A 24,006-nucleotide genomic window follows, 5' to 3' on the forward strand; every position below is an offset into this window, starting at 1 on the left:
ACCATGAACAGCAGGACAGGAAATCCCGGTGTGTGCCCAGGATATTATAGTTCTCTCTTTGTCAGAAAGAAAAGAGAGAAGTGATGAAACTGTCATCAGCATCACTTGGTGGCTAAATATAGTTTAACACACGATCACCCGAGTGTTTCCTCCTCAGTCAGCAAAAAGCGGCAGACTGAAGGGATAACAAAGCATATTAATTGTAAACAGAAAAGATGAAGCATTGTGGGTCAGAGACCTGCCTCCAGCTCTGGACTGTTGTGTTAAGGTTATTATTTTTGAGAGCCTTCAAGAAACAAGAAGCTTGTGTTAACCAATAAAAATGTAATGGAAGGAACAATGGTGTGGAATGACAACATTAATAATGAAAGAGACTTATCTTGCTCTCACCACAGCCTGCATTTTAAAGCACACACACACACACACACACACACACACACACACACACACACACACACACACACACACACACACACACACACACACACACACACACACACACACACACACACACACACACACACACACACACACACACACACACACACACACACACACACACACACACATACCTCCTCCAACTCAAATTTTCACCGAGCTCCCGAGCAATCAGTCACAGAGACACATGCTCGCTCGCAAGCTCACACATCACTTATCGACTCTCACTTCGCTTTCTGCGCTTTGATGGCGTTGCAGCCACAACCCCTGCCATTCTGCGCCATCCCACGCAGAAACTGCTGAACGGAGAGCAGTTCCGGTGTCGGCGCCCCGGGCCTATAGGAGGCATTAAAGATGTAGCGGGGCTGGAGAGGATCAAAGCAGGTGCTATTCTGCCACGCCCTCCCCCAATTTCCCCTTTGGGCTGGTTTAAAGGTTTAACCACGTGACAAAAGCAGTTGGGAGGGTCACTGTAGAAGCGTGGCAACCTCTTCATGGCTGACGATGCTGCAGATAAAACAATGCTAATAGCGTGGACCAACAATGCTGCTTTTTGGCTCTGTGGTCTACTGGATAAAAGAGTGCCTCATGGGTATTAACATGATAATTAGATAGCATCATGTTGTTCTATTTCTCCCCAAGTAAAGTAAACTCATGGATTCTTTTCTTTTTTTTTTCTCTCAGCCTGAAGGCACCATATTGTAAACAATTTTCTTTTTATTCCACAGATTTCCATAACGTGAGCTCAGGTAAGCTTCAAAGTGCTCGTGGGGATGTAACAAAGCATCTGTTGGTTAGTCTGAGTCAGGCGGAGGAGGAAATTAGTGGCACAAAAACCAAATTATATATATTTTTCAGCTTTCTAAGCTTCTTCCTGGCAGCCCCCCTCGTAAAACCTCTAGATAATGTTTGAATGAACCCATCTGAAATTACAGCAGAAATCCAGAGGATTCTCTGAGAGTGAGTGGGCGCATTGATGGTGTCTTTAACACACTACGGGCGCAAAACAACAACACAAAAAATAAAAATATCTTGTGCATGAGAATAGAGATGCCATACACGTAGAAGACACCAATGAAGATGACAACTTGAAATGATGACAAGATTCAATCTGAGCTTTCGGTGATAAGGGCCAACGCCAGTGTCGATGCGCTGCAAACCTCAGAGAGAGCCACGAACAGAAGTGCAGTAGAATCTGTGTGTAAACTGAACACATCAACAAAATAACAGTATTTACAACATTGATTAGAAGAAACAGTTTGTAACATAATGGAAAAAAGTGTGTCAATGTTTACAGTATCTATACATAAGAAAATGTCTGATAGAGATGAAGGGAGCAGCGATGAAAATTTAATCGAGGAGTTATTAGTAATCAGTAATGGTAGAGTATGTGAGTAGGCGTATTGTATATCAAGCAGTCTTGTTGTAATCATAGTCCACGATCAGCCACCACAACTTCAGAGACAGTCTAGACCCAAACATGGCCAAACATCATCACATCATTTGTGCATGAACAGTTAGGGAAGATTGGACAAAAGTAGAAAAAGAGAATCTCTGAACAATTCCTCAAAATAATCTGGAGATAATAATGTGAATCTATACAATCTATGGACCCAGAAGACAAGTCAATATGCTACTGAATGAAGGAAAAAACAATTCAACCCTCAAAGCGGTAGCTGAACTCAGCTCTGTCAGCTCAATCACAGAAGATGTGAAGCGTGATATTCAGAGTGAGTGGGAGGATTCCTGTACCTGTCGTTGTCAGGAAAATAATTTGATGTATCACCAGCATCATGATTAAGGGTTATCAATAATAAATGGGTCTGTGTGTATGGGGGTTTTATTAAAGACGCAGACTGACAGAATGAGCGGTGGTAGCAGAGTTGTTCTACAGGTGTTCTAATTCTTCATTTACTATAAGGCTGGTTGACTTGACAAGCAGCAAGTAGTTTCAGACACAAGGACTAACATACAGACAGACAGACAAGATGCAATATGCTAAGAATAGAGTATTTGAGAATATTCTTATTTGTTGAGAGCAAACCTCAATGACAATAACAGCGAATACAAACAATACAACCCCATAGTTCACAATCCATTCTGGTATATGTTCAGTCCCAAAACAGCGACTGTCACATTTATATTCACCCACAGAGGCGTCTGAGCAGAGCGAAGGGCATCTTGGTTGTTGTTTACTCGGCGGATACACAGGGAGGGAATAAGCGCAGTTCCACTGGCTAACCCCTAATCAGGCTATTGCATGAAATATAAATGCTGTGGACAAGCAAAACAAATTTTCTATATTTAATTCAACAAATAATAACATCAAAGAAGATGGGGAAGAGTGGCTGGTGAATAAACCATGAGCATGATGGAGGTGAGGAATCCGAACTCTGTACTGTAGAAGAGCGTGAAGGGACCAGTAACTCAAAACAGGTGAAAATAGACACATTTAGTTGCCACCATTTGGACTGAGATGAACACCAAAATTCAACTTCACTGCAGTGGTTGATACATGTCAGCCATATATATATATATATATTACCTTATTTATTACTGCCCCGTAAAATGAAGCTTTAAAAGGATGTTCAATCCACGTCCACTTCTGTGCCGTAGCAATAAGGAGATGGAGCCACGTTATCGAGGTTCCGCCAATACATGTGGTCGATCAATCAGTCTCAGCTGTCAAACATTAACTTTCACCTAATTCTTCATAGCATTTTTATAAAAAAGTGTTTTATTATATAAGCTTCTTCGATTTTTAGTTTGGTTCATGTCCCATAAACTAACATGGATGAGTGAGGGCTTACGACACCGACACAGCAGCCAGCCACCAGGGGACGATTGAGACACTTTGGCTTCACTTTTGGGGGGCTGCCATGACCACCATCTTTAAATACAGTCTATGGTTCAAACAGGATCATTTAATCACAGACTGAGACCACTGAAGATGAAGAAACATCTTCAACATGATCACGAGAAAAGTGTCATAGCAGATTTAGTCAGGCTAAATAGACTAGACAAAATTTGCTAAGTAAAATCGAAAACGATTTCCTAACTGCAACATCAACAAAATGCACTTGAATATTTTAAATGCTGTCAGACCAGTCACACAAACAGAACTTTGGTGAAACAAAAAGAAAATGATTGGGGGAATTAATTGTGCTTTTATGCTGCGTGAAGCCTTATTCAGATGAATGGATAACAAATGGGCAGGAGCTATCGGTTTTTCATCTTGTTTCTGCTCACAGGGACTATTGGGATTGTCTGAGCCAGCCACCAAATTAAAACTCAGATGATTGTTTGCTTTTATTCTTTAGGTCCTGAAAAGGTTTCACAAAGCTCACACAGAGCTTGGCCAAGCAATTTAATACAGTGCAACAGCTACTTCTTTATCTATTAATTGTTGTCCTCTTTCAACACCTGCCTTTTTAACCGAGAGACAATACAATCCCAAGCAACCTGTGGTCATAGCCGCTCACGCTGTGCTTTTCATTTGGTAAATGTGAATACACAGCTGCTGAACACAGATTACTAAAATCTCAGATATTCCACTGATAGCACAAATCCATTGATACCCTCAGATTGCTATCAGCACAATAAAATGATCAGGATTAAGCATTTGTGAGTATACACAGTGTTGTACACATGTCTTTATGGTTGAAAAGACAATACCGCTGGTGCTCATAACTTTAAAAGGGCTACAACTTCTTCTTAAAACGTCTAAAAACGATGAGACCTATAGGATATATGTTTTGTTGACTGACATTATCAAAGATATTTTTCAGAGAAATCCCTAATTTGAACATTTAACAATATTTTTCTTCCACTTTAACCGTGGTTTTTCCCCTCTGCTATAACATCTGCGGCAAACCAGTATGGCAAAGGGAAACCACACTGCTACCCAGTTAACCAGTAAGCTGTTTGTTCCTCCCACTGTTTGTATTTATTATTCGTAATAGGTTACAATTTTTCGGTGCCGACTGCTGCATAACGTGAATAAAACTTTAATACATTACCTCATCCGTGAATATGATTGCACCCGAGTCGAGTCAGGTATTTTCATTGGCAATGGCGGTGAAGACAACAACTCCCGTGATCTAACGCTGCTTCACAACATTGTCAAACTAGGCCCCTAGCGGACAATGTTAAATGTTGTGTGTTTAAAGGTTCACGTTTAAGTTAGAGTTAGGGTTGTAAGAGTACAGGGTAGTGTGTGTGTTTGTGAGTATGCGATGTACATGGAAGAGATGAGGCAAAGGAAGCTGGTTGTGGAGACGGTGGTGCTGGACCGGAGAAAAAGGCGTTCAAGTGAAAAGGGGCAGTAATGTATTTGACCTGCTCTGTGATAAAAAAAGCACTATAGGAAGCCAGGAGGAGGATCAGAGTCCCTGAGAAAACACTTGGCTAGACATGATACTAGAAAGTAAGCCCACCTCACCTGGTCAACCTCTGTAGTCTCATGGGAAGCACTGGTTTACATAGCGTGACTGAGAATTTCAAGCCTTAAAGCAGCACCAATCAATATTTCACAACAGTGTCTGGTGGTAGTTTTGGTTATCTTCTAGCTGCTGCTCTGGTTTTTACGGCCCTCAATTCACTGTTTTATTTCTATCTCATTGTTCGCGTCACCTTGGTTCAGCTGCGGCGGTGAAATAGCACAGATAAAGCCACGGCAGATACAGTAGAGCGCAAGGCTACGTCACACGAGTGTCTCCCTCCTTTCCAAGTCCCAAAGACTACAAACCTACTCTATTAATCATACTTACATTACATACGCACACATTCACATACCATCCTCTAAACCAAGCCTCTCTAAGCCACAATCCATTATTCATTAGCCTCGCTGTAGCTGGTATGCATAGTGCACTCGCCACTCCCCAACTCACACTGGATGTTGGTGTGTTATTAGCATATCTGCTAAACAAGAGCACCTCCTTAACGACCGGTCACAGCACTCAGGTCAACTGATGGACTGCAACAAGCCTCAAGACAAGTGCGAGCGAGTGAGATCTTTTCTTTATGGGGACATCAGCTTGCTTGCCAGATAGACAGCCCTGTATGCTCACAAAAGATGCACACTGACACTAGCCACGATTATGTAACTTCACGAGAGCCTATACAAGGGAATACCACAAAATTTTAACATGGAGAGATGCTATTCCCCGTGCCTTCAGACCGTTTAGTCTGTGTCAGTGCACATGTTAGAGAGTTCGTCCTGCCCTCTGATGCGGGGTGTTACAATATGAAGAGTACCGCAGAGAGAAAACTGCAAAAAAGATGAGGATGCTGGTAAACGACGATAAACGGAGCAGACAGTGGTTCTTAGAGGACTGGAATTTGTAGATCAGGACTAATAAAACTACTGCAACCTAAATAAGTAAAAAGACAAAAATGGATGCACGGTTAATATGCATAAGGTCTTTCTTAATGAAGCAGCTCTTAACTGTACAATGGTAAACGTCACGCTAGCTTTGCTTTTGTGTCTTAGTTTTGTCAATTGTCAATCATGATGATTCACCCCGTTTTATAGCATCAAATAACAAATTAAAACCAAGCTTGCTGGGAAAAATTCACCACCAGTGTGATCAGAACAACATCAAATAACAGAAACCGTCTTTGAGAAAAATGTATTTGACATGTACTGTGGCTTTTTAATTTAGTCCATGTCCCATCTGCTAACATGGAGGAGGTGGGATTTACGTATGACCTTTCTGCAGTCAACCACCAGAGGGCAGTTGAGGGTCTTTGGCTTAACTTTTGGGGAGAAGTCATGTTGGTATATACAGTCTACGGTTGGTGCAGAAGCAACCTGAGTGTAAAGGTGCAGGGGGTTTGATTCCTGGGCAGGTGAAAAGAAACAGTTGGTGGTGATTTGAGGGGACGATCCCAATCAGGAGCTCAATTCACGTAATGTATTATCTAGCTTCTGCCCTTTTTTTCCTAAAAAATCCTAACTTGGTCAGTGCCAGTTGAAGCTGCCAAATAAAAATCCTGTGACTGGTCTGGGGTGAAAATCAACATGAAAACCAGCTGAGACCTTTTTCACAAATGGTCAAATCATGGCTTTAATATGCTGACATAGCTGGATACAGCCAATTAAAAATGCCATTGGCTGGGTCCCCGCCCCCCCCCCCCCCCTTTACTTGTCTCTGCTCGACACTACACAACAACAGATGGAGGATTCATCTCAGTGAAGCATTACACCTAAGGCGTAATAGCACCATTCACACTACATGGTGATGGTGGGTTTTTGCAGGCAACTCGAAAACACAGAATTACAGAGGAATACCAATGAATGTCAGCACTCAAATGTGACCCCTCTTGCCACCGGACAGGTTTGTGTGAACTCCCCATCCTCTACTGTCCTGAATATAAGAGAAAAGTTCCACCTACAAAAGGTGCATGTGAGAACATCCAGCATATTTTCTAGACATAATGGCACATTTTCTGAATAGGAAGTGGGTCCTTTTAACCTCCTGTGAAAAGAAAGATGCTTAAATAAACAGATGGACAGACATGCACGTCGAGCATTATTCATGCGGTGGGATGTCCCTAGATGAATCCCAGTGTGTAAATGTCATCAGTAAATGTCAATAGCTTTTTGAGGCCTGTCCTGAGGACATGCAGCCCAGCATATGGGCAGCGGGACTCAGACGTACCTTCATTTCCTACCATGTCATCTATTCTTAATCTACTTTAAAGACCTCATCTGTTCATGTGATGAATTAAACAACACATGAGCGAGGGTCTTTTGACAAGTGGGAAGCAGAAAAGGAGGACAGATATGATCACGAGGTGAAAAGCTATCCACTTCGGTAAAAGGACATGAGAAAGAAAAGAGAACTCCTCTCTTACTTTTATATATGATGACATACACTTGTCAAGGAGAGGAGCATGAAACAGTTGTTATGGAACTTTTTACTCAGAAGTTAACACTGGAAAACACTGGAGATATGCTCGCTGTTCAAATCCTTTTATCTGTGCTTCTCAAGGATACTTTTTCAATAAAAGGGACAAATCCTCGCTCCGTATTCGCACAGACACTATGTGCCTTAAAAGAGCCTCAGAATGACTGATGTATTCACACAGTGCTCTTACCTCAATGTAAGCAGCAACCCTCGGGTAGACCCTGTAAGGAGCCAGCAGGTGGGACAGAGGTGTGGTGCAGGGGAAGGTGGTGGTCACAGCGTGGCTCACTTCTGGAAGAGAAAACACCTTGAAGCCGAACGTCTCGTACAGCTTCTGCAGCTCTTCATCCGGCTTCTCTTCGCCCTCGCAGAGGACACTGCCCACCACGTAGCGACACTTCTCTGACGGCCTCTGAAGGGAGAGAGAGAAAGGGTATGAATGGATAAACCATAAAATGAAAAGTAAAAAAAATACAAAACCCTACAATGGGTCACTTCACACCAGTGGATTCCGATTCTTCTTTAAAAAGACCATCGCCTGCTGTTGGAAGAAAAATGCATTTTTCATTCAGTTGTACTGTATTTTTGTACTGTAGCATGTTTCTGTTGGATTTGAGATAGAAATATAATGATCTATAAGTTCACTCAGTCAAAATTTCTTGTGCATAAGGAAATGTAACAAGTTGAATTAGCCACATTAAAAAAGGTTTGTAAACTCCGAGAGCACCCAGACAGTGCATACCGCCTCCAAAGCTGATTGCCAACTTTATCGCCATATATTGCATTGCCTGTGCATGTATGCATCCAGATCATTATTTGGATCGGCATCAAATTTCACCTGTTCATATTAGCACTGTACATTTGCCTAATTGTTTTCATGAAGATCTCTGCATTATTTCTTCAGAAATGCACATTCCTGTCAAATACAGTCTATCTCAATATTAAAGAAAGGAGAAGGAAATCCTGGATCCACCCCATTAATCTAATCAACTCCAAATGTTAATGTGTTCTTCATTGGCTCATGCCCCACCCTTCTACTAAGTTTTGAGTAATTCAGTTCAGTAGTTTTTGCATAATCCTGCTAAAGGACAAGCAAACAGACAAATGGCAATGAAGACAAAACCCCTTTAACGAAGATACAGTAGTAGGAGGGTTTTGAGGATGTAGAAAATGTGTCTCTCTAATTTGAGGATATGGCACCAAGTGGTTCACCACACGTCAAATCTCATATAATTAGATGCATCTGGTTTGTGTAATTATTTTATTATTCATTATTATTATTATGAACAATAGGCCCTTGAATCAAAAAGAGATGCCCAGAGATAGACGGAGCATTAGAGGATACAACCGAAGTTATTGTTGTGTCAGCACATATGTAGGATGTAAAAATAGAAGCTGTTTGATTTAAACTTGCGGAGACGTTGCACCTTCACGTAGTCTGAAGTGTCTCCGGACAGAGGGCTGTCGGCTCTGGTGAACATCCCGTTCCAGATATCCAACAGCCAGGTCTCATATGCGGTGGCTCAAATTGCATCCATGCTGGAGAGCAGGAATGCAATTTGAGAAAAGGCTAATGGTTTTAGATTCTGGATTTCATCAAAGTCACTTAGGTTTTACACAAAATGGCCTATGGGTGTTTATAATGCGTCAATTTGTGTTCATTTGTGTCTCAATAGCAGATCGAGTTATCAGTAAGAAGAGGATCTGACAGAGATTATCCCACTCAGATCTGTTTGCTTACACTTTGTCTGAAAAGCTTCAGATGGAGAGTGGGAGCTGCTGTTAAAGGACCAAGCTAGCAATTTTTTTTTTTAATGTTTTTGTGAACATTTCTGCAGTTTCAAAACCCTACCTGAGTATTTTAGATGTCTAAATAAAAGTTTTCCAACTTACAGGCAGCAAAGGGTAAAATGTATTCATATCATTCATTTACATATCACTAAAATCCTACCTTGGATGTAATGATTTTATGCATAATGTACAAATGATACCTATGAGTGATATTCTACTGACACAAAAGTAAATCTAATGTGTTGGGAATCGTAATGGGCCTGGGGACTTGGTCAATGAACCTAAAAATATATATAAAATCTATATGATTCATAGTAAACAGGTTCAAACAGGTAAAAAAGAATGCTGTTATGTTCCTTTAAGACCTGCTGCTGGTTCCTGCTCAATGACACTGTCCGTCTGTGGAGGGCTGGCACTGAAGGGGCACAGATGGGAGCCAGCGACACTCATCTTCGTGTCCCCAGCACCCTCTCATAATTATCACATCTAAACGCCACAACCCTCTCTTCTTTCCTTTCCCGTTTCTAATATCCACAATGATTATTTGGCTTTTACTACACTGTACACTACACAGCTTTTGTGCCATAACTCAGCATCGTTGGCTGATTGTGAGGCACCAAGCCTGAGATAAATCTATTTGATCATCCCACCCCTGACCCTCAGTGTCTCTTAATGTCTGCATCGTGTGGGTAATAATAATGACTGACAATGCCGGTTCAGCATGAGCAGATAATCTCTACTGTCACCTGACAGAGATGCTACCGTGTTCAGCAGTGAGTCAGGCGACCCAGATCAACCCTCAGACAGACACAATTACTGATGCACTGTGACAATGTCAGCATCTACTTTCAAGTAACATAATGTAGATTTACATTTACTGTGTGTAATTTATTACACATATGTGAAAATGTGTTTCAATATTTTACATTTTAAATCTATAACTATTCTTGAGATTGCAAATACCTCAGCCAACAGTCCTCTTCTTAAACCACATGAAAATCCACTAGATCCAGATTTTTATTTGGATCCGCACCAAATTGCACACACTCATGGAGGATCAGTCCCCTAAACATACCCGATTTGTTTCCTCTAGATCCATGAATCATTCCCTGGGAAATGAGTGAAAATGTCAAAAAATGTCTGTTAATGGATCTGCCCCCTGACTCGGATCCGCACCAAACTTTAATGAGTTCTTTCTTAGGTCGAGCCCCACCCCTCCACAACATTTCATGTAAATCGGTTGAATAGTTCTTTTTGCATCCTGTTAACTACCAAACCAACACACAAACCATCGCAGACGAAAACATAACCCCCTTGGCAGAGGTTAAAAACATTACAGTGGAGTCAGCCCTTTAAGAAGATTCATTATTGATATGATGGCAAAGATATCTTAGTATTAGAGCTTGGTGGAATGCAAGGGAAAATGCCTTCAATCCCCATGCTGACAATCTTTGCTAATAACCAAAAAATATATTAGAGATCCACAAGTGATGGACTCCTAAACTTTGATAACTATTATAAAAGAATATATGCTATAGAGGGAGATATTGGGAGGTGTAATGGTACCTGCAGATGAGACATTAAGGCTATATGAGATTGAAAATGCAACCGAGGCAAGTCTGATGGAACTATTTAGAAAGGTATATAATTCAGGTGCTGGTATAGAATCATTTCATATATATGTAAGCATCAAACCTATAAAATAAGACAGAAGAAAGAAGGAGGGATAATTATATCTGAGGAAAAATGGACAATAATATGCAAGTATAATATTCCACAGCTCATAGCAATGGAAGAAGTTTGGATAGAAAAACTTAATGAGGTTTTTTATTACACCCTCTCAGAAATCCCACTATGATGGTAACTTCACTGACTGCAGCACAAAGTGTGGAAAACAAAATGCAAACAACCACTGCATTCGGAGACTGCCACATTATATTGCCCCATATAAGAGACTTATTGGAGAGGGATACACAATGCACTCAATGTATAATGCATGTAAAATGAAAATGAACATACTGCTGGGAACAAACAAAAAAACCTTTACCAGGAAGAAAGCCCACTTTTAAATGCATTAATTGAAATTATAATGAAGATTTACAAAATGAAGAAAAAAGCATTTTTCAATGATAAATTGGAAAAATTTGTTTCACACTGTGAAAACTGGGTCAACTATGTAAGACCCTATAGGAATTGTCTTCTTTTCATAAATAAATGATGTTGTAATGTACTGTACATACTTTCTCCCCTTCTTTCTTTTTTCTTACATGTGCATACCTTCGATAATACTATATCTTAGTGAATATATGATATACAGATACATCTAATGAAGATGTTAATTTAAATGATATATAATAATATACAGTGGAAACCGGATATAGTGATATATGGATCAAAAAGCTTGGGACAGAATCGTTCCAATACAAGTGCTGTTTGAATAATTTGGTTATAGTGATCGAGTAGTCTGCTTACAGTGTTCATTTTGGGGTCTTTTCAGAAATGTTTGGACCTTAAAAAAGTTATTTTTTACAGTTTTTACCGGCTCTGTCAGTAATTCACAGCTCCTCTCTGTGTCTCTACCGTTTGCCCTGCACACTGCCAACCAAATCGGGTCAAACCAAGTGCGCCCCGACATCTCCTCCGGCTCTCCATACATTGACTAAGTTTACAAATTCTGTTGTTTTTACCCGGTCTGAGCTTACACATTGTCCAATGCCAGTGGGTGTGAGTGCATGTGTCGGTGTGGGTGTGTGTGTGTGTGCCTGTCAGCGCACGCAAGAGAGAAAGAGAGCGAGCGGAGTCAGTAGGAGCTGAATTATTGATGAATGCGCAGCTATGAAGAAAGATTTTACTCATTTGTAAAAGTATCAATCATTATGTGGTAATCAGAATTGATCTGATTGGCCATTTAAAAAAAAAAATCAATGTTTAAACTGAAGCGGGTCAGAGACAACAGCCGAGTCGGTGTGTGTGTCGGAGAGAGAGAAAAGAGAGCAGCGGAGTCCCTGTGTCTGTGAGCAATGTGATATTGTCCTTATCTTAAAAACTGCTGTTTTCCCTCAAGGCCTGGGACTCTCATAGAGAAGCTACGCAATTCGGTTATAGTAGTCGACCATCAATTAGGCCAGGGACAAACGTGATCACTATAAGCGGTTTCCTGTGTATTACAACAACAATCTTTACAGTAATAGGCTATTGTCATTATCATTGTTGATTTTAGCATTTAGCTCAAAGCATTGCTGTGCCTAGCATGACAACATACAAACTTAAAAATAATTTAAATTGATGTTTTAATTGTTTATTATAATCAATGACTTTTAAGGTAGTGCTTACAATCACCATTAACGTAGCTGTAGACTCACGTTCTAACATCTATATTCATCATTATACGTCAAATATTTGCATAATTAAAAGATAATTTCACAAAATTGAATTTCACTACAATTCATTTCAATATCTCAACAGCTTACTCTTCATTCATAAAAACAATTAAATTTAAAAATTATTTTAGCTTGGAGTCAATACAATACAATCTTGATATTACACTGTTATATTATCGTCAGTATATTAATACCAAATTGCCCTATATGCCATACCAACATGATTTTTTAGCGCCTTTATTTCTTTGCGTTTGTTTGGAATCTGAACTGTTTTTAATATTTTTTCAGGGTTTTGTCTGCATCGCCCTTTTCCCTGCATGAACAAATCAAATGTATGGGGCTGTCAACAAGGCTCCTGTATGGAGCTGCTCCCTGTCAACACTGGTGGTCTTTGATAAGACACAACAATAACCATTCAAACACAAAGGGGATAACAACTGTCCTCCCACAGACTTGCTCCAGTATCTCCCCATCTCGCTACATCTCTCATGCTCTCCGCACTGATAGACTAGAGTGTGTTAGCTAAACCAGTAGTTCACTAATGATATCATTCAGGGCTCCAGCTATCATTCACATCCCACACAGTGGTAAGAACAAACAGCAGCCCTGACTGCATCTCATCTCTGTTTCCCTCCAGATAACACACCCCGGAGACATACAGGCAATTAGGAACGAGAGGAACACCACTCCATGTACTTGACTTGTCTTGTCTTCCCCCACCGCAGTTGTTTTGTTTGCGTCTGAAATTCTAACACAACAAAAAGGGAGAAATTCTCCGATGCCGTCCAAGCCGGGCAGCGGCTGCTGCCAGAGCGGCGTGTTGAAAGACAGCGTGTGAACCGAGGAAAGCCGACTGTGGCTTTTGATTGGCTCAGGTGAGAAGCCGAGTCAGATAATGGGGAAGACTGTGAAACTCTTACCTCTATAACACAAAACTGATGCATTTTGTTTCGATACCAAGCTGGAGAAACCCAATCAAGTTAACACTGACTTGCAACTGAATGCAACTATCTGCATCATTTGAAAAAAATTAAATAAAATCACCGGAATACGTCTCTGCTGATTATATGTGCGACAACTGTTCATTTCCTATATTTCCCTATGCTAAGCAGGCTCATTAAATGTTAAAAAAAAATAAAAAAGGTGCACACGGTCAACTCTGGTAGAGCTCCTGGCCCATGGGACTCTGGGATGGCTTTTTCCGTTCACAAATGGAACCATTCCCATCTCTACCTGATTCCCCTACTCCAGGTCTCCAGGGACCTGTTAGGAAACAAGGTAATTTCAAAAGCAATTATTTGCTTGAGGCTACAAGGGGCATTTTTTGATGGATGCGCCCTCCAACAATAAAAAAGGTAAAGCTGACAGAGGTAATTCTTTATTAGGAGACACGTAATGAGGATTAACTCTCTTCATTCACTGATCTTTCTGTTCAGATACACACCTATATTCTCCTTCTCCTCATGCTCTCTATGTTCCCAATGTCCTCCTGTGCTTCCCTTTCCTCTTGTGTGTTGCTTGTCCCTATTTGTTGGTCACTTCTGTCTGTGTGTGTTTGACTTGCTGGGCGTGGCTTTGGGATACCTGCTCCCAGCATCTCTCCGGCACACCTCAGACTTGCTTCACACTTTACCTTGTCAAATAGATCAAATAACACCATTTCATAATGAGCAGCTATAAATAGTAGCTTGTAATGTGAACTTGTGAGATGTTTCACTTCTGACACTCATCTCTCACAAGCACCTAACACAAGACGTTTTTGCATACGTTTTAAACGATCTATATACCTGTCACACGTGTTGGAAAGAGGAGTCAAGGTGTTGTTTAAACGCCATGTGTTTTTTTTTTACACATTCTGACTTCAAAGCACAGGAACACACCAAAGTACAAGGACTTCCCAACTCAGGTACGGTAATGGGACTTTCCGAGGAGCATCTGGATGCACAGTTAATACCTCTGTCGAGTTTTCTTTGTTTGTTTGTTTGTTTGTTTGTTTGTTTGTAGGATTACGCAAAAAGATGGACTACCACACAACATGGTGGAAAGATGCGATATAGGACAGGAAAGAACCCATTACATTGGATCAGGTGCAGACGTGTTTTATCATTTTCTTCAACATTGTGAGGTTGGGCGTTTTTGCAACAAAATCTTAGATTTTTCATGGAAAAATTCGTGGATCTTGAACGATCTTGATTAAATAAAAATCAGGCATATTTAGAGGAGTGTGTGAAATTTAGTGCAGATCCAATTTTAAATATAGTGAATTTAAATGTGGTTTCATGAGGAGACTGTTTGGCCATTCTAGTTTAGACAAATTAATTATGGTGTAGTGAACCTCCCTTTGTTTGTTCTTTCAATTTGTTTCTCTAGTCCAGTCAATTAAAAAATCCTTAGCATTTTTCCACTCTCGGGCCTGCACCTCCTTCCTGACTATCAGCACTTGGGATAAATTGTTTGAATGCTAGCCTCATTTACAGTTGTTCATTTCATATGATCAGTGTTAGATGGGCACAAGGACAAACAAGTCAGGCGCACAGCCTTTCTGCAGCTTGACGACAGGATGTTAATGAGTGTACCACACTCTGACTGACGGAGTATCAACACCATCCTCCTTCAAACACATCTAACAGGCGAGCAATCAACAAAATGTGAAACTAAATTAGTAGAGCAGGAGTGATTAAGACTGAAAGAGGATAACATCTGGTCTCTCTGTGAATGAACTATATAAAACATGTTAAGGAAACATAGCAGCACCGTTATGTTAACATAGTGCGTCAGTCATTGTGAAGTGGTCCAGTGAAGCGTTGTTTTCATGTGTGCCCTTCATGTGCTTTCTGGCAAAGTGTGATTTCCATTACGCCAGAGCAGCATTGCGAGGCTTTGATTGTACGAGGGTCATTCGCTGTGCCGCAGTCAACAAATCTGCACATTTGGAGCCTCTCCGGACATCAACACCATCTTCACATCAACGTCAGCAGTGAAGCACGTTAAGCAGCAAATGCAGCATTCATAAAAAAACACACAAAGTTTGTGAAGAACAGATAACGGGCCCCCCCAAAAAAAAAAGAAATCAAATTTCATCAACAGTTCAATTGCACTGGATGAACGAGCTGCACAAACAATACACATCGCTGCCTCTGCTGGAGAGTTTTCTCGCCCTCTCTCGGTCTCTGCTCAGTGGCTCACAGTAACGTCTTCTCTCTGCAGCTGGAACACTGAGACAGATGGTGTTTAGGGCATTTCCACGAACAAGCACAAGAACCTGACACATGTGGAGCGAGAAGAACGGAAGACTACGGGATAAGCAATCTCTCAACAAGAGTTGTCATTTGCCTCGGTGTGTCAGAGCGATAACCTGTCTCAGCTGATTGAAAGCCACCCACCTCACCACCAGCCTCGCACTCCTCTCCCCAAAGGCAGGCAGACGAGGCAGCAGAGACAAAGTCACTAGGAAGGGAAAATTGAAACTAATAGGGCTGCACAGCACTGGCACCACAGGTATGCTGTCACGGGCTGTAGCGTTTGCAGCAGGGCAAGAATGCTTAGCCAAACAATTGAGCTGAAGTGATTTCTTTTGAAATTTGGTTCCAAAGTGAAGTCAGCCGTCACCTTGACGGATTTAACTTCAAACCGCTTAAATACATCATTGCTGGCAATAACTGTGAAAATAAAGTTAAGATTAATTCAAACCACCAAGTGAAAATTTGTCCTGTTTTGCAAGGGGGGGGGCTCAAGCGTCCAAATCAGATTACACATTGCAGCGATGAGGCGTGGGCCCCCATGGCCCCTTGAGGCAGGAGCCAGTGGAGATCTTCTTTTTTTTTCCTGTCTCTTTTTCACCAAGTGCAGCTCGATCCCTTTCGGCTGTGCTCAGACTTAGCTGGTAATTACACATGGCATCCTGGGAGTTCTAGCATGTATAATTACTGGAGAGGATAAGCAGCCTGCTGGAGGCAGGACACAGTTTTCCTTTGCCACAGTCGTGCTGCTGGTTCACCGCTCCTCGGGCCAGCTGGACACAGTGTGGCACTCCTCCAGCCAGATGTCACGGAGCGGGGAGATAATCTTGTCTAATAGGAGATATGAATGAATCCCCCCCTCCTCTGCTTAGGCTTCCTTCCTTCTCTACAAAATGTTCCAACTCTTTCTCCACCTCCTTGCTGCGCTGATAAATATTTGGCTCTGTAATCCAATATCCTGCGCATCATAACACCGGCTGAAGAGCCAATGCATGGCACAGGATTGATGGTGCGATAGATTTAAAGATATTCTTCACCATCTTGTTTCACTGACAAATTGCAGCATGTCACCTGGTTGAGTAATGTCTTTTTTTCTTCCCTACACAGTTGGTGAAAACGAATCAAGATGGCATCCTAAAAGTACACTGAGACGGTTTTGTTCAGGATAAAAAAAGATTTTAGAGATTCTGTCTGGAATGCTTCCGCTTTATTTTTGCAGCGATTCACTCAGTGTGGAGATGTTCATAAACGTTAATGGGGCGCCTTACAATGGGGAGAGCCAGCGTGTCCACAATCTCACATAATATTGACTTGAAGACCTGCGGGACCAGACTTCAGAGTATCAACGTATTTATTTCTCATTTTATATCCCCCTTTAAAGCAGCAGCTCCTTGCCAGAAGCCTCTCTTTCATGTTGTTGCCGTCGACAGACAGACAAGCGGCAGTAAAATGCTAATAAATTTGACTCGGAGTGTGGCGATGCTACGCGCTCTGATCTGAAATTCCGATTGATGAATTGGAGCACTGCGAGCCTCTCAAGGTGAGTCAGACTCCTTCCAATTTATCCCCCTCTTGGAAGGCGGCTGCACACCTCGCCTCATCTCTCACTGCCACTCCCATCTACGTCTACACGTGACATTTCATTTTCTCCTGCTTGTCATAGGGAGCTATGAGCGGGTTTGCTCCAGAAGCTAAAACAAAGTGGGGAATTCGCCTGATCAGAGGGGGAACCAAACAGCAGCTCTGGTTTAGCCTCGATACAGACGTAACATAATATCAGTGTCAGAGGCAGCTGCTGTTGCTGCGTATAATTCCATGGAGTGTGGACAGACTTTGATCATATCCACTACAGGCAGCGTTACAGTTAAGGGAATGCTCTGTGTTTACTGACAATTATATCCACTGAATTGACTGAATCTTTACATTTCCTCACTCTCGGATGGCTTATTGTTCCATCCCTCACTGGCCAGTGGGCATTCACTGCTCTTAATAATGCGTTTAGCTGTGGAGATTCCTTGCAGACGGGACCGCCTGCTGTGCTTTATCCATTCTGGGATTTGTTCAATATTTGTGTCAAATCCCCATTACAGCTGAGCCTGAGGCAGCTCTGCCTCCAATGGTTTGGTGAGTTTAAAGTTTAACCTCCAATCTGTTGTGGGTCACTGCCCAGTTGACTGATGCCTGTGAGGGGAAAAAAAGCTGCTAAACTGTCCAATCCCTGAGGCGTTTGTGATAATTACTTCTGGCTATTGTGAGCGTACGTGCAAACGCACACATGCGTGAATGGACATAAATAAGGTCCTTTAATGTCTCAGCAGAGTGAGGTGAAGCCTTTATCAGTGCAGACAATAGATGGTACACAAAGATGGCCGACGCATCTCTACCTTCTCCATCTATCCAGAATTAAGCTAAAATATTCTGCATATGAACAATGCTATTTTGCACATTTGGAGCCTGAGTCTGCACAGTAGCGATCAGGGGATGGAGACATGGTAGCAAAGTTCCATCGATACACGCACTTGAACAATCAAGAGTCAGTCTCAGCTGTCAATCATGACGTTTCAGCCCGTTTTTTTTTTTTGCATCAAATCACTAATCACAAACCACTTGAACATACACCAGTGTTATGAGAAACACCAACAATGACAGAAACCATCTTTGAGGTTTATTTGACGTGTACTTTTTAGTTTGGTCCATGTCCCATCCACTAACACGGAGGAGGTGGGATTTATGACTATATTGCAGCCAGCCACCAGGTGGCCATCAAGACGCTTTGGCCTCACTTATGGGGAGCAGTCACCTCATCCATCTTTACATACAGTGCAGACCCCAATAAACTAATAACCAGACCAATAACAAGCCACAGCTGTCTGACTCACAGAAATACAACAGATTCAGCTGCTATAACACAAGTCTACTCTTTGATCAGTTGGTGTAAGTTTGGAATCTTGATGCTTGGGACACAGAGTTGTGCTGGCTTTTATCACAGTCATTAAACAGGGACTATGTTACACCTCAAATGCAAGTTGAATGCAAATGACTCCAGAGGCAGGAGGGAGAAACACAGGACTGACAGTGACCAATTAATACACAGCTACTCGTGCAGGTTTGGAATCCAGATTCACTTTAATGTGATGAAACTAGTTTTTGTTACTGCTGGAATGATGTGAGGCTGAGTCACACTGCTTAAATTAAGTTTTTTTTTTTAAAGATCAATGAGGTTTCAAGGAGGCTTCTGCCTCCCACACAAACTCAGCTTCAATGCTAATACTGCCATCTAGTGGGCATCAGTGTAACTGTAACAGAGGACATTGGTAGTTAGCAGAGAATAAAGTATATTTATTACAATATTTTCAGATTAAATACACATGCAGTCAACTAAGATAAAGTCTCAAAACACTCCTCTGGAGTAGTTTACCTGAGTCTGATTAAATCATCATTAAATGGCTTTCTTTTGTTTTATACTATTACCTACGCTTCTTTTATCCATTTCTTTAAAAAATGACATTGCATTATTTTATCTTCTGTCTTTAATTCTATATTTTGTATCATATCACTGTATTAAATTGATTCTTGTCTTTCAGTAATTTTTATTTGTCGACTTTTTGAAGCACTTAATAGAAATAAAGTGATATTCACAGAGGCCAGTATTGTAACGTAGTGAGCGTAAACCAGGCAGTGGTCTTCTTCATGCATGTGAGATGGAATTAACTAGACAATTACATCCGGGTGCAGAAAAGTCTGAGACTATGAGCCTCCGCTCAGACAAAGGAAAAAGGAAAAGGCACACCCTCCCACCAAGTTTACTTGATAAGGTGCACTCAACTTCCTGATAATATTGCTGTTTGACATAACGATTACACTAAATAAACTCCAGCAATACAAGGCATTTATTGGTCTCCGACTCTGCATAAAAAATCCCCAAATTACTGTATCTGAACCACCTCTTTAACAAAAATCAAACATATTATTTATCTCCTTTTGTTACTAATGCAATATTTTTACAGTTTTCCAGTGTGTAGCCCCCCACCCCCCTAGGGCTCCCAATTTCAAAACCTTTGATTTACATGAAACTCAGCTCTGCTACACACGGAAATTGAAATATAAATCTTTGTTTGGTTGTCTGGTTGTACATCAGGTTATGGGTGGTAATACAAATATTTCCTTTTTTGCTCTGTCAAACTTCTCAGAGAAGTTAGGCAACGTGTTTTCTTTGTGCCATTAAGTTGTAATACAAAGACGGTGTGTTTCTGCATGAGTTAGAGCAGCTATAGTGGTTTTGTTTTATTGGTTTTATCATTAGTCGCCCCCGCAGCCCTTCATTTGTTCTTTGTCTAACCTGAACCCCTCGTGTTTGTTTTGACGATTTTGATCCATTGAACAGTAAACGGCTTATTTTGACTTTCCCCATCACTGCCAGTTGTTGCTTCCCTCATTGCCCTTATTCCTAGACACATGCAGGGTTGTAACAACTAGACAAAAAAACGTGTGCTTCAACCTGAGCTGCTGAGGACTAGTTTGTGTCATTGTTACATGTAAAACTTTTTGACAACTTAACACTATTGAAAATAGTTAGCTACTGGACATACAAGATGCAGGGGCCATTTTAAGTTCTGAGGTCAAGTCTTAACACAGCGAGTTGCAAACTCCACTGTAAATAATGGCAAGTTGAAAAAAAAGTAAGCACCCTAAGCCCATTAAAAACCCTCTCAGGGGGAACAATGTGAACAACAACTTTTACTTCACTTTACTCAAAGAGAAATACAGACAAGCATCGCTTTTAACTAGGAATTCTATCTCATCCAAAGTTCTCTCAGAGTTTACTTAGAAGGCTGCTGGTGACTAATCAGACTCCTGGCCTTAGTAAACCAAAGAAGGTAAACAAATTCTATCGTCCCTAAGCAAATACTGAAAAACATCTGCGTCAGATATAAAGGGCCAGAAACTATTTAAGAATTACTAAATGATAGTTTTACCCAAAACATTTGCTTTTATTTGATGTTACATTTACAAATGTTTGATCCAATCAGTGGGCAACGTTTTTCAAACCCTGTCCATTTCTGTAGGTCAAAGGTTAATTCAGCATTTGCTGTTTTAGCTCCTGAACTTTAAATCTGTTGAGTTAATCGTTCTGCTTTTTGCTTAATCCTTTTCTGTGATTGCCAATGTATCTTCACAAGGAAGTCGGAGGCCCATACATCTTCAGAGTATATCTAAGTAGAGACACAGATCCCAGGAGAGGCATCGAGTCTATATAAAAACCTCTTTGGACTGGTGGTTACAGAGACATCTGGCCATCCTGTAATGGCTCATTATGATCGAGACTCTCCACAAACTCTGACACAAGCAGAAAAAGTTTATAAAAAGCTCCTCAATAGCCGCCAGCTGCAACTTTCCACTGGTAGAACTCACTAGTCAAGGTTTCCACTAAAAGCCTGAACTTAAAAAAGGACAGTGTGCTAAAAGAAAGCAGCAGATGTAAGCAGAAAGACTAAGTGCTGCCTGTGTGAATCAATCTTTATTCCACAGAAGATAATAAAGTTATGCTTTGGCCTGACAGAATGACAGTGATCTTGTTGACTTGGTTACTGTGAACTTTTGGTTGATTTCCCAAAAGCCTCTATTTGGCCACTATGTTTGTCAGATGGTTGTAAGTCACCAAACCAGAACAAACTCAGAATTCAAACGTCAGCAGTTCTGACACAACTTAAGCCAAGCAAAGAACACAAAGGGAAGTACAGGTAGTTGAGATGTTGAGTCATGGAACATGATATAAATACATGATATGACGCTGTTGTATAACTGTATCACATTGTGCATCGGTGTTCTCTTAACCCGTATCAGCTGGAAACTCGATAAACATTCCCGTCTAACAAGCAGCTGCTGTGCAGACTTCTCTTATTGACTGAAAACACAACTCGTGATGAAAAGTAAAGCAGGAGACAACCGCAGAGCTCTGCCGAGGAATGACCTAGTTTGGTTTCAGGTTAGGATCAGGACGACAAAGAGAGGTCATAGTGTCAAGAGCTTGGATTTTCAACTCAACCAGAAACCCTACATTCTCACACATTTGTCAGCTTTTCTCAGATACCTGTGAAGAAGCATGTGTTTGCCCTTCTGGTTTGGAGTCTGCTTACCATGTCTGAGTCAGAGACAGACACGGGCTGAGGCTCCCTGGAGCCACAGATGAGAAGGGAAAGAAATATCAACAGTGCAACGTGGCACCGAACAGCTGACTGGTTCCATCGGTCAGGCTTAGTTCCTTTTAAAAAGGAAGCTTGTCTGTTTAACCCCTTGAGACAAATATCTACTGAGTTACATTTGACATTACACTCCCATATATCTCACGGCCCTTATCAGACAGTGCTGTTATTATGTAGACACACGATAAGAAATCTTTACATGACTGAAACTGTAGATATACAATATTTGTTTCATACTCAAACTATTTGTCAGTGGTAGATGGTCAGAAAATTAACAAGCAACAATGTTGATGATCAATTGGTATATTTTAATGCAAATGTGCCAAAATCCACTGTTTCTGGGCAATAAAACAAGAAAATAATCATTGCAATAGCAACATAACAAATCTCCACCATGTTTATTGATATGATGCTTGTGCATTTTGCATTCTCTACTCCTAAAGAAGAGTTTAAAATGACAACCAACACTCAAAACAGAGTCTATAGGGCCTCCCACTGTCTCCTACTGTTCAGTGCTCGGGCCCTAATAACATGACTTTTATCGAGACAATCTTAGATATCTGCTGATCTGAATTTTTTTCCTATCTTTTTTCCTGTTGCGTAAACGTGATCATTTGTTGGGTTTTCTTGACCATGAAGTGCTGAAAATGAGAAATATCTCCACGAGCTGATCTGTGTGCGGATGTTTTCCACGGTTAGTCGTTAAAGTGTGAGGAGCATATTTCACTTGAGAGACTAAGTGATCCAGAGCTGTTTCCTTTGGAGCCGTGCACAGTTTCAGGCCGAGTGACCTCTCAGACTCTGTGCAGGTCAAACTTGACATATCTGACTAACTGTAAAAACCTTATCAGGAGACAAAGTACATGGGAGGGGGGCTGTGGTTACGTCATGGGGTCAACACAGACTCAGGGGTGAGACTCGGGTGCTGGGGTGTTAGGGTGTTGGGGGTGTTGGGGGTCTCACCTGTTTGGGGTCATCGTAGAAGACACCGATGGAGGTGAGCCTCGGCCCGATGCTGCAGCTCTCCGTGTAGGCAGCGCCGCAGTCTTTGTACGACCCCTCCTTGAACTTGTAGGCGATGGTCACGTTCCTGATGGGAGGGGGCCCGGTCTTTATGAGCACGTCTGACAGGAGCCCCGAGTAGACCAGGATGCCCCCCACCGTCACCAGCAGGCACACGAGGAGGGCGACCACCAGCACCAGCAGGATCAGGTCGGACATGTCGGCTCCTCGGCGGCTGCACTCAATGGAGGGAGGGAAGACAAGAAAAAGGGGGGAGAATAAAGCAGCCAAAGCTACACGTCCTCCGCCGGGTTACACGCAGCGACAGACACCGTAGCTCCCGCGGCGTCACACCACAACACGGAAACAACGTTGCTCAACTTCCGAATGCTCGAGTCTCTGACCTCAGTCGCGACACTGCGGAGGAAAAGAGGAAACACGCGTTCAGGGTGAGAGAAAAACTGACAGTTTGTTTACGGTATTTTCCCAAACACTAGGACATGCTTCCTGGATGGACCATTCCCGTATACAGAGGAGGGGGGAGGTCTGAATAAAAGTTTTATAAACCACCACATAAAATATTTAAATCTCAGAGAAATAACATGAACAAACATATTATGTTGTAATAAATACACACCACTCATTTTTATTCATGTAAACTGTAGCTGGTGGTTTTTATATGCGCATTTTCGGCGGAGACACCCCTGCGTCTCATTGCTATGGTTCAACCCAGGTGGCTGGGCAGGAAAAATAAACTGTGTGTGTTGATGATATTTCCTGTTCTGTCTGTGGCTCCTGTGTTCAGAGGTCTGCGCTACAGACTGTCGGTGGCGTCTCAGTGTTTCCTGTCACGACGCCACAAGAGCCCTGCTGACGTCAAGCTCGTCGACCTATGGAAATGAACTAAGCACAAAAGAAGCAACCCAACTTCCTCACAACTTCACAAGTTTTCTATGTGGATTTATGGGCTGTATTAAAACTATCAAACTTATAAACACACAAAAAAGCATTAAATAAGACTTGATATCTGATATCTTTGAAG

The 24,006-nt window shown here is 41.6% G+C and overlaps 2 protein-coding genes across 2 annotated transcripts in view; both read right to left on the minus strand.

Moving 5' to 3' along the window:
- The window catches only part of tex264a (testis expressed 264, ER-phagy receptor a), a 68,376-nt gene extending 44,883 nt beyond the window's left edge, over positions 1 to 23,493 (minus strand). Inside the window, exons 1-2 of the mRNA XM_034586107.1 lie at positions 22,926 to 23,493; positions 7,540 to 7,761 (exon numbers count right to left, since the gene is read on the minus strand). Coding sequence (XP_034441998.1) covers positions 7,540 to 7,761; positions 22,926 to 23,183 — 480 coding nt within the window. The 5' untranslated portion in view covers positions 23,184 to 23,493. The remainder of the gene's footprint in view (positions 1 to 7,539; positions 7,762 to 22,925) is intronic.
- Positions 1 to 24,006, minus strand: part of LOC117761837 (olfactory receptor class A-like protein 4) — a 946,130-nt gene that overhangs the window by 798,953 nt on the left and 123,171 nt on the right. The gene's annotated exons all lie outside the window — the stretch shown is intronic.

Source organism: Hippoglossus hippoglossus, chromosome 5, assembly GCF_009819705.1.
Source record: "Hippoglossus hippoglossus isolate fHipHip1 chromosome 5, fHipHip1.pri, whole genome shotgun sequence".
Lineage (NCBI taxonomy): Eukaryota > Metazoa > Chordata > Actinopteri > Pleuronectiformes > Pleuronectidae > Hippoglossus > Hippoglossus hippoglossus.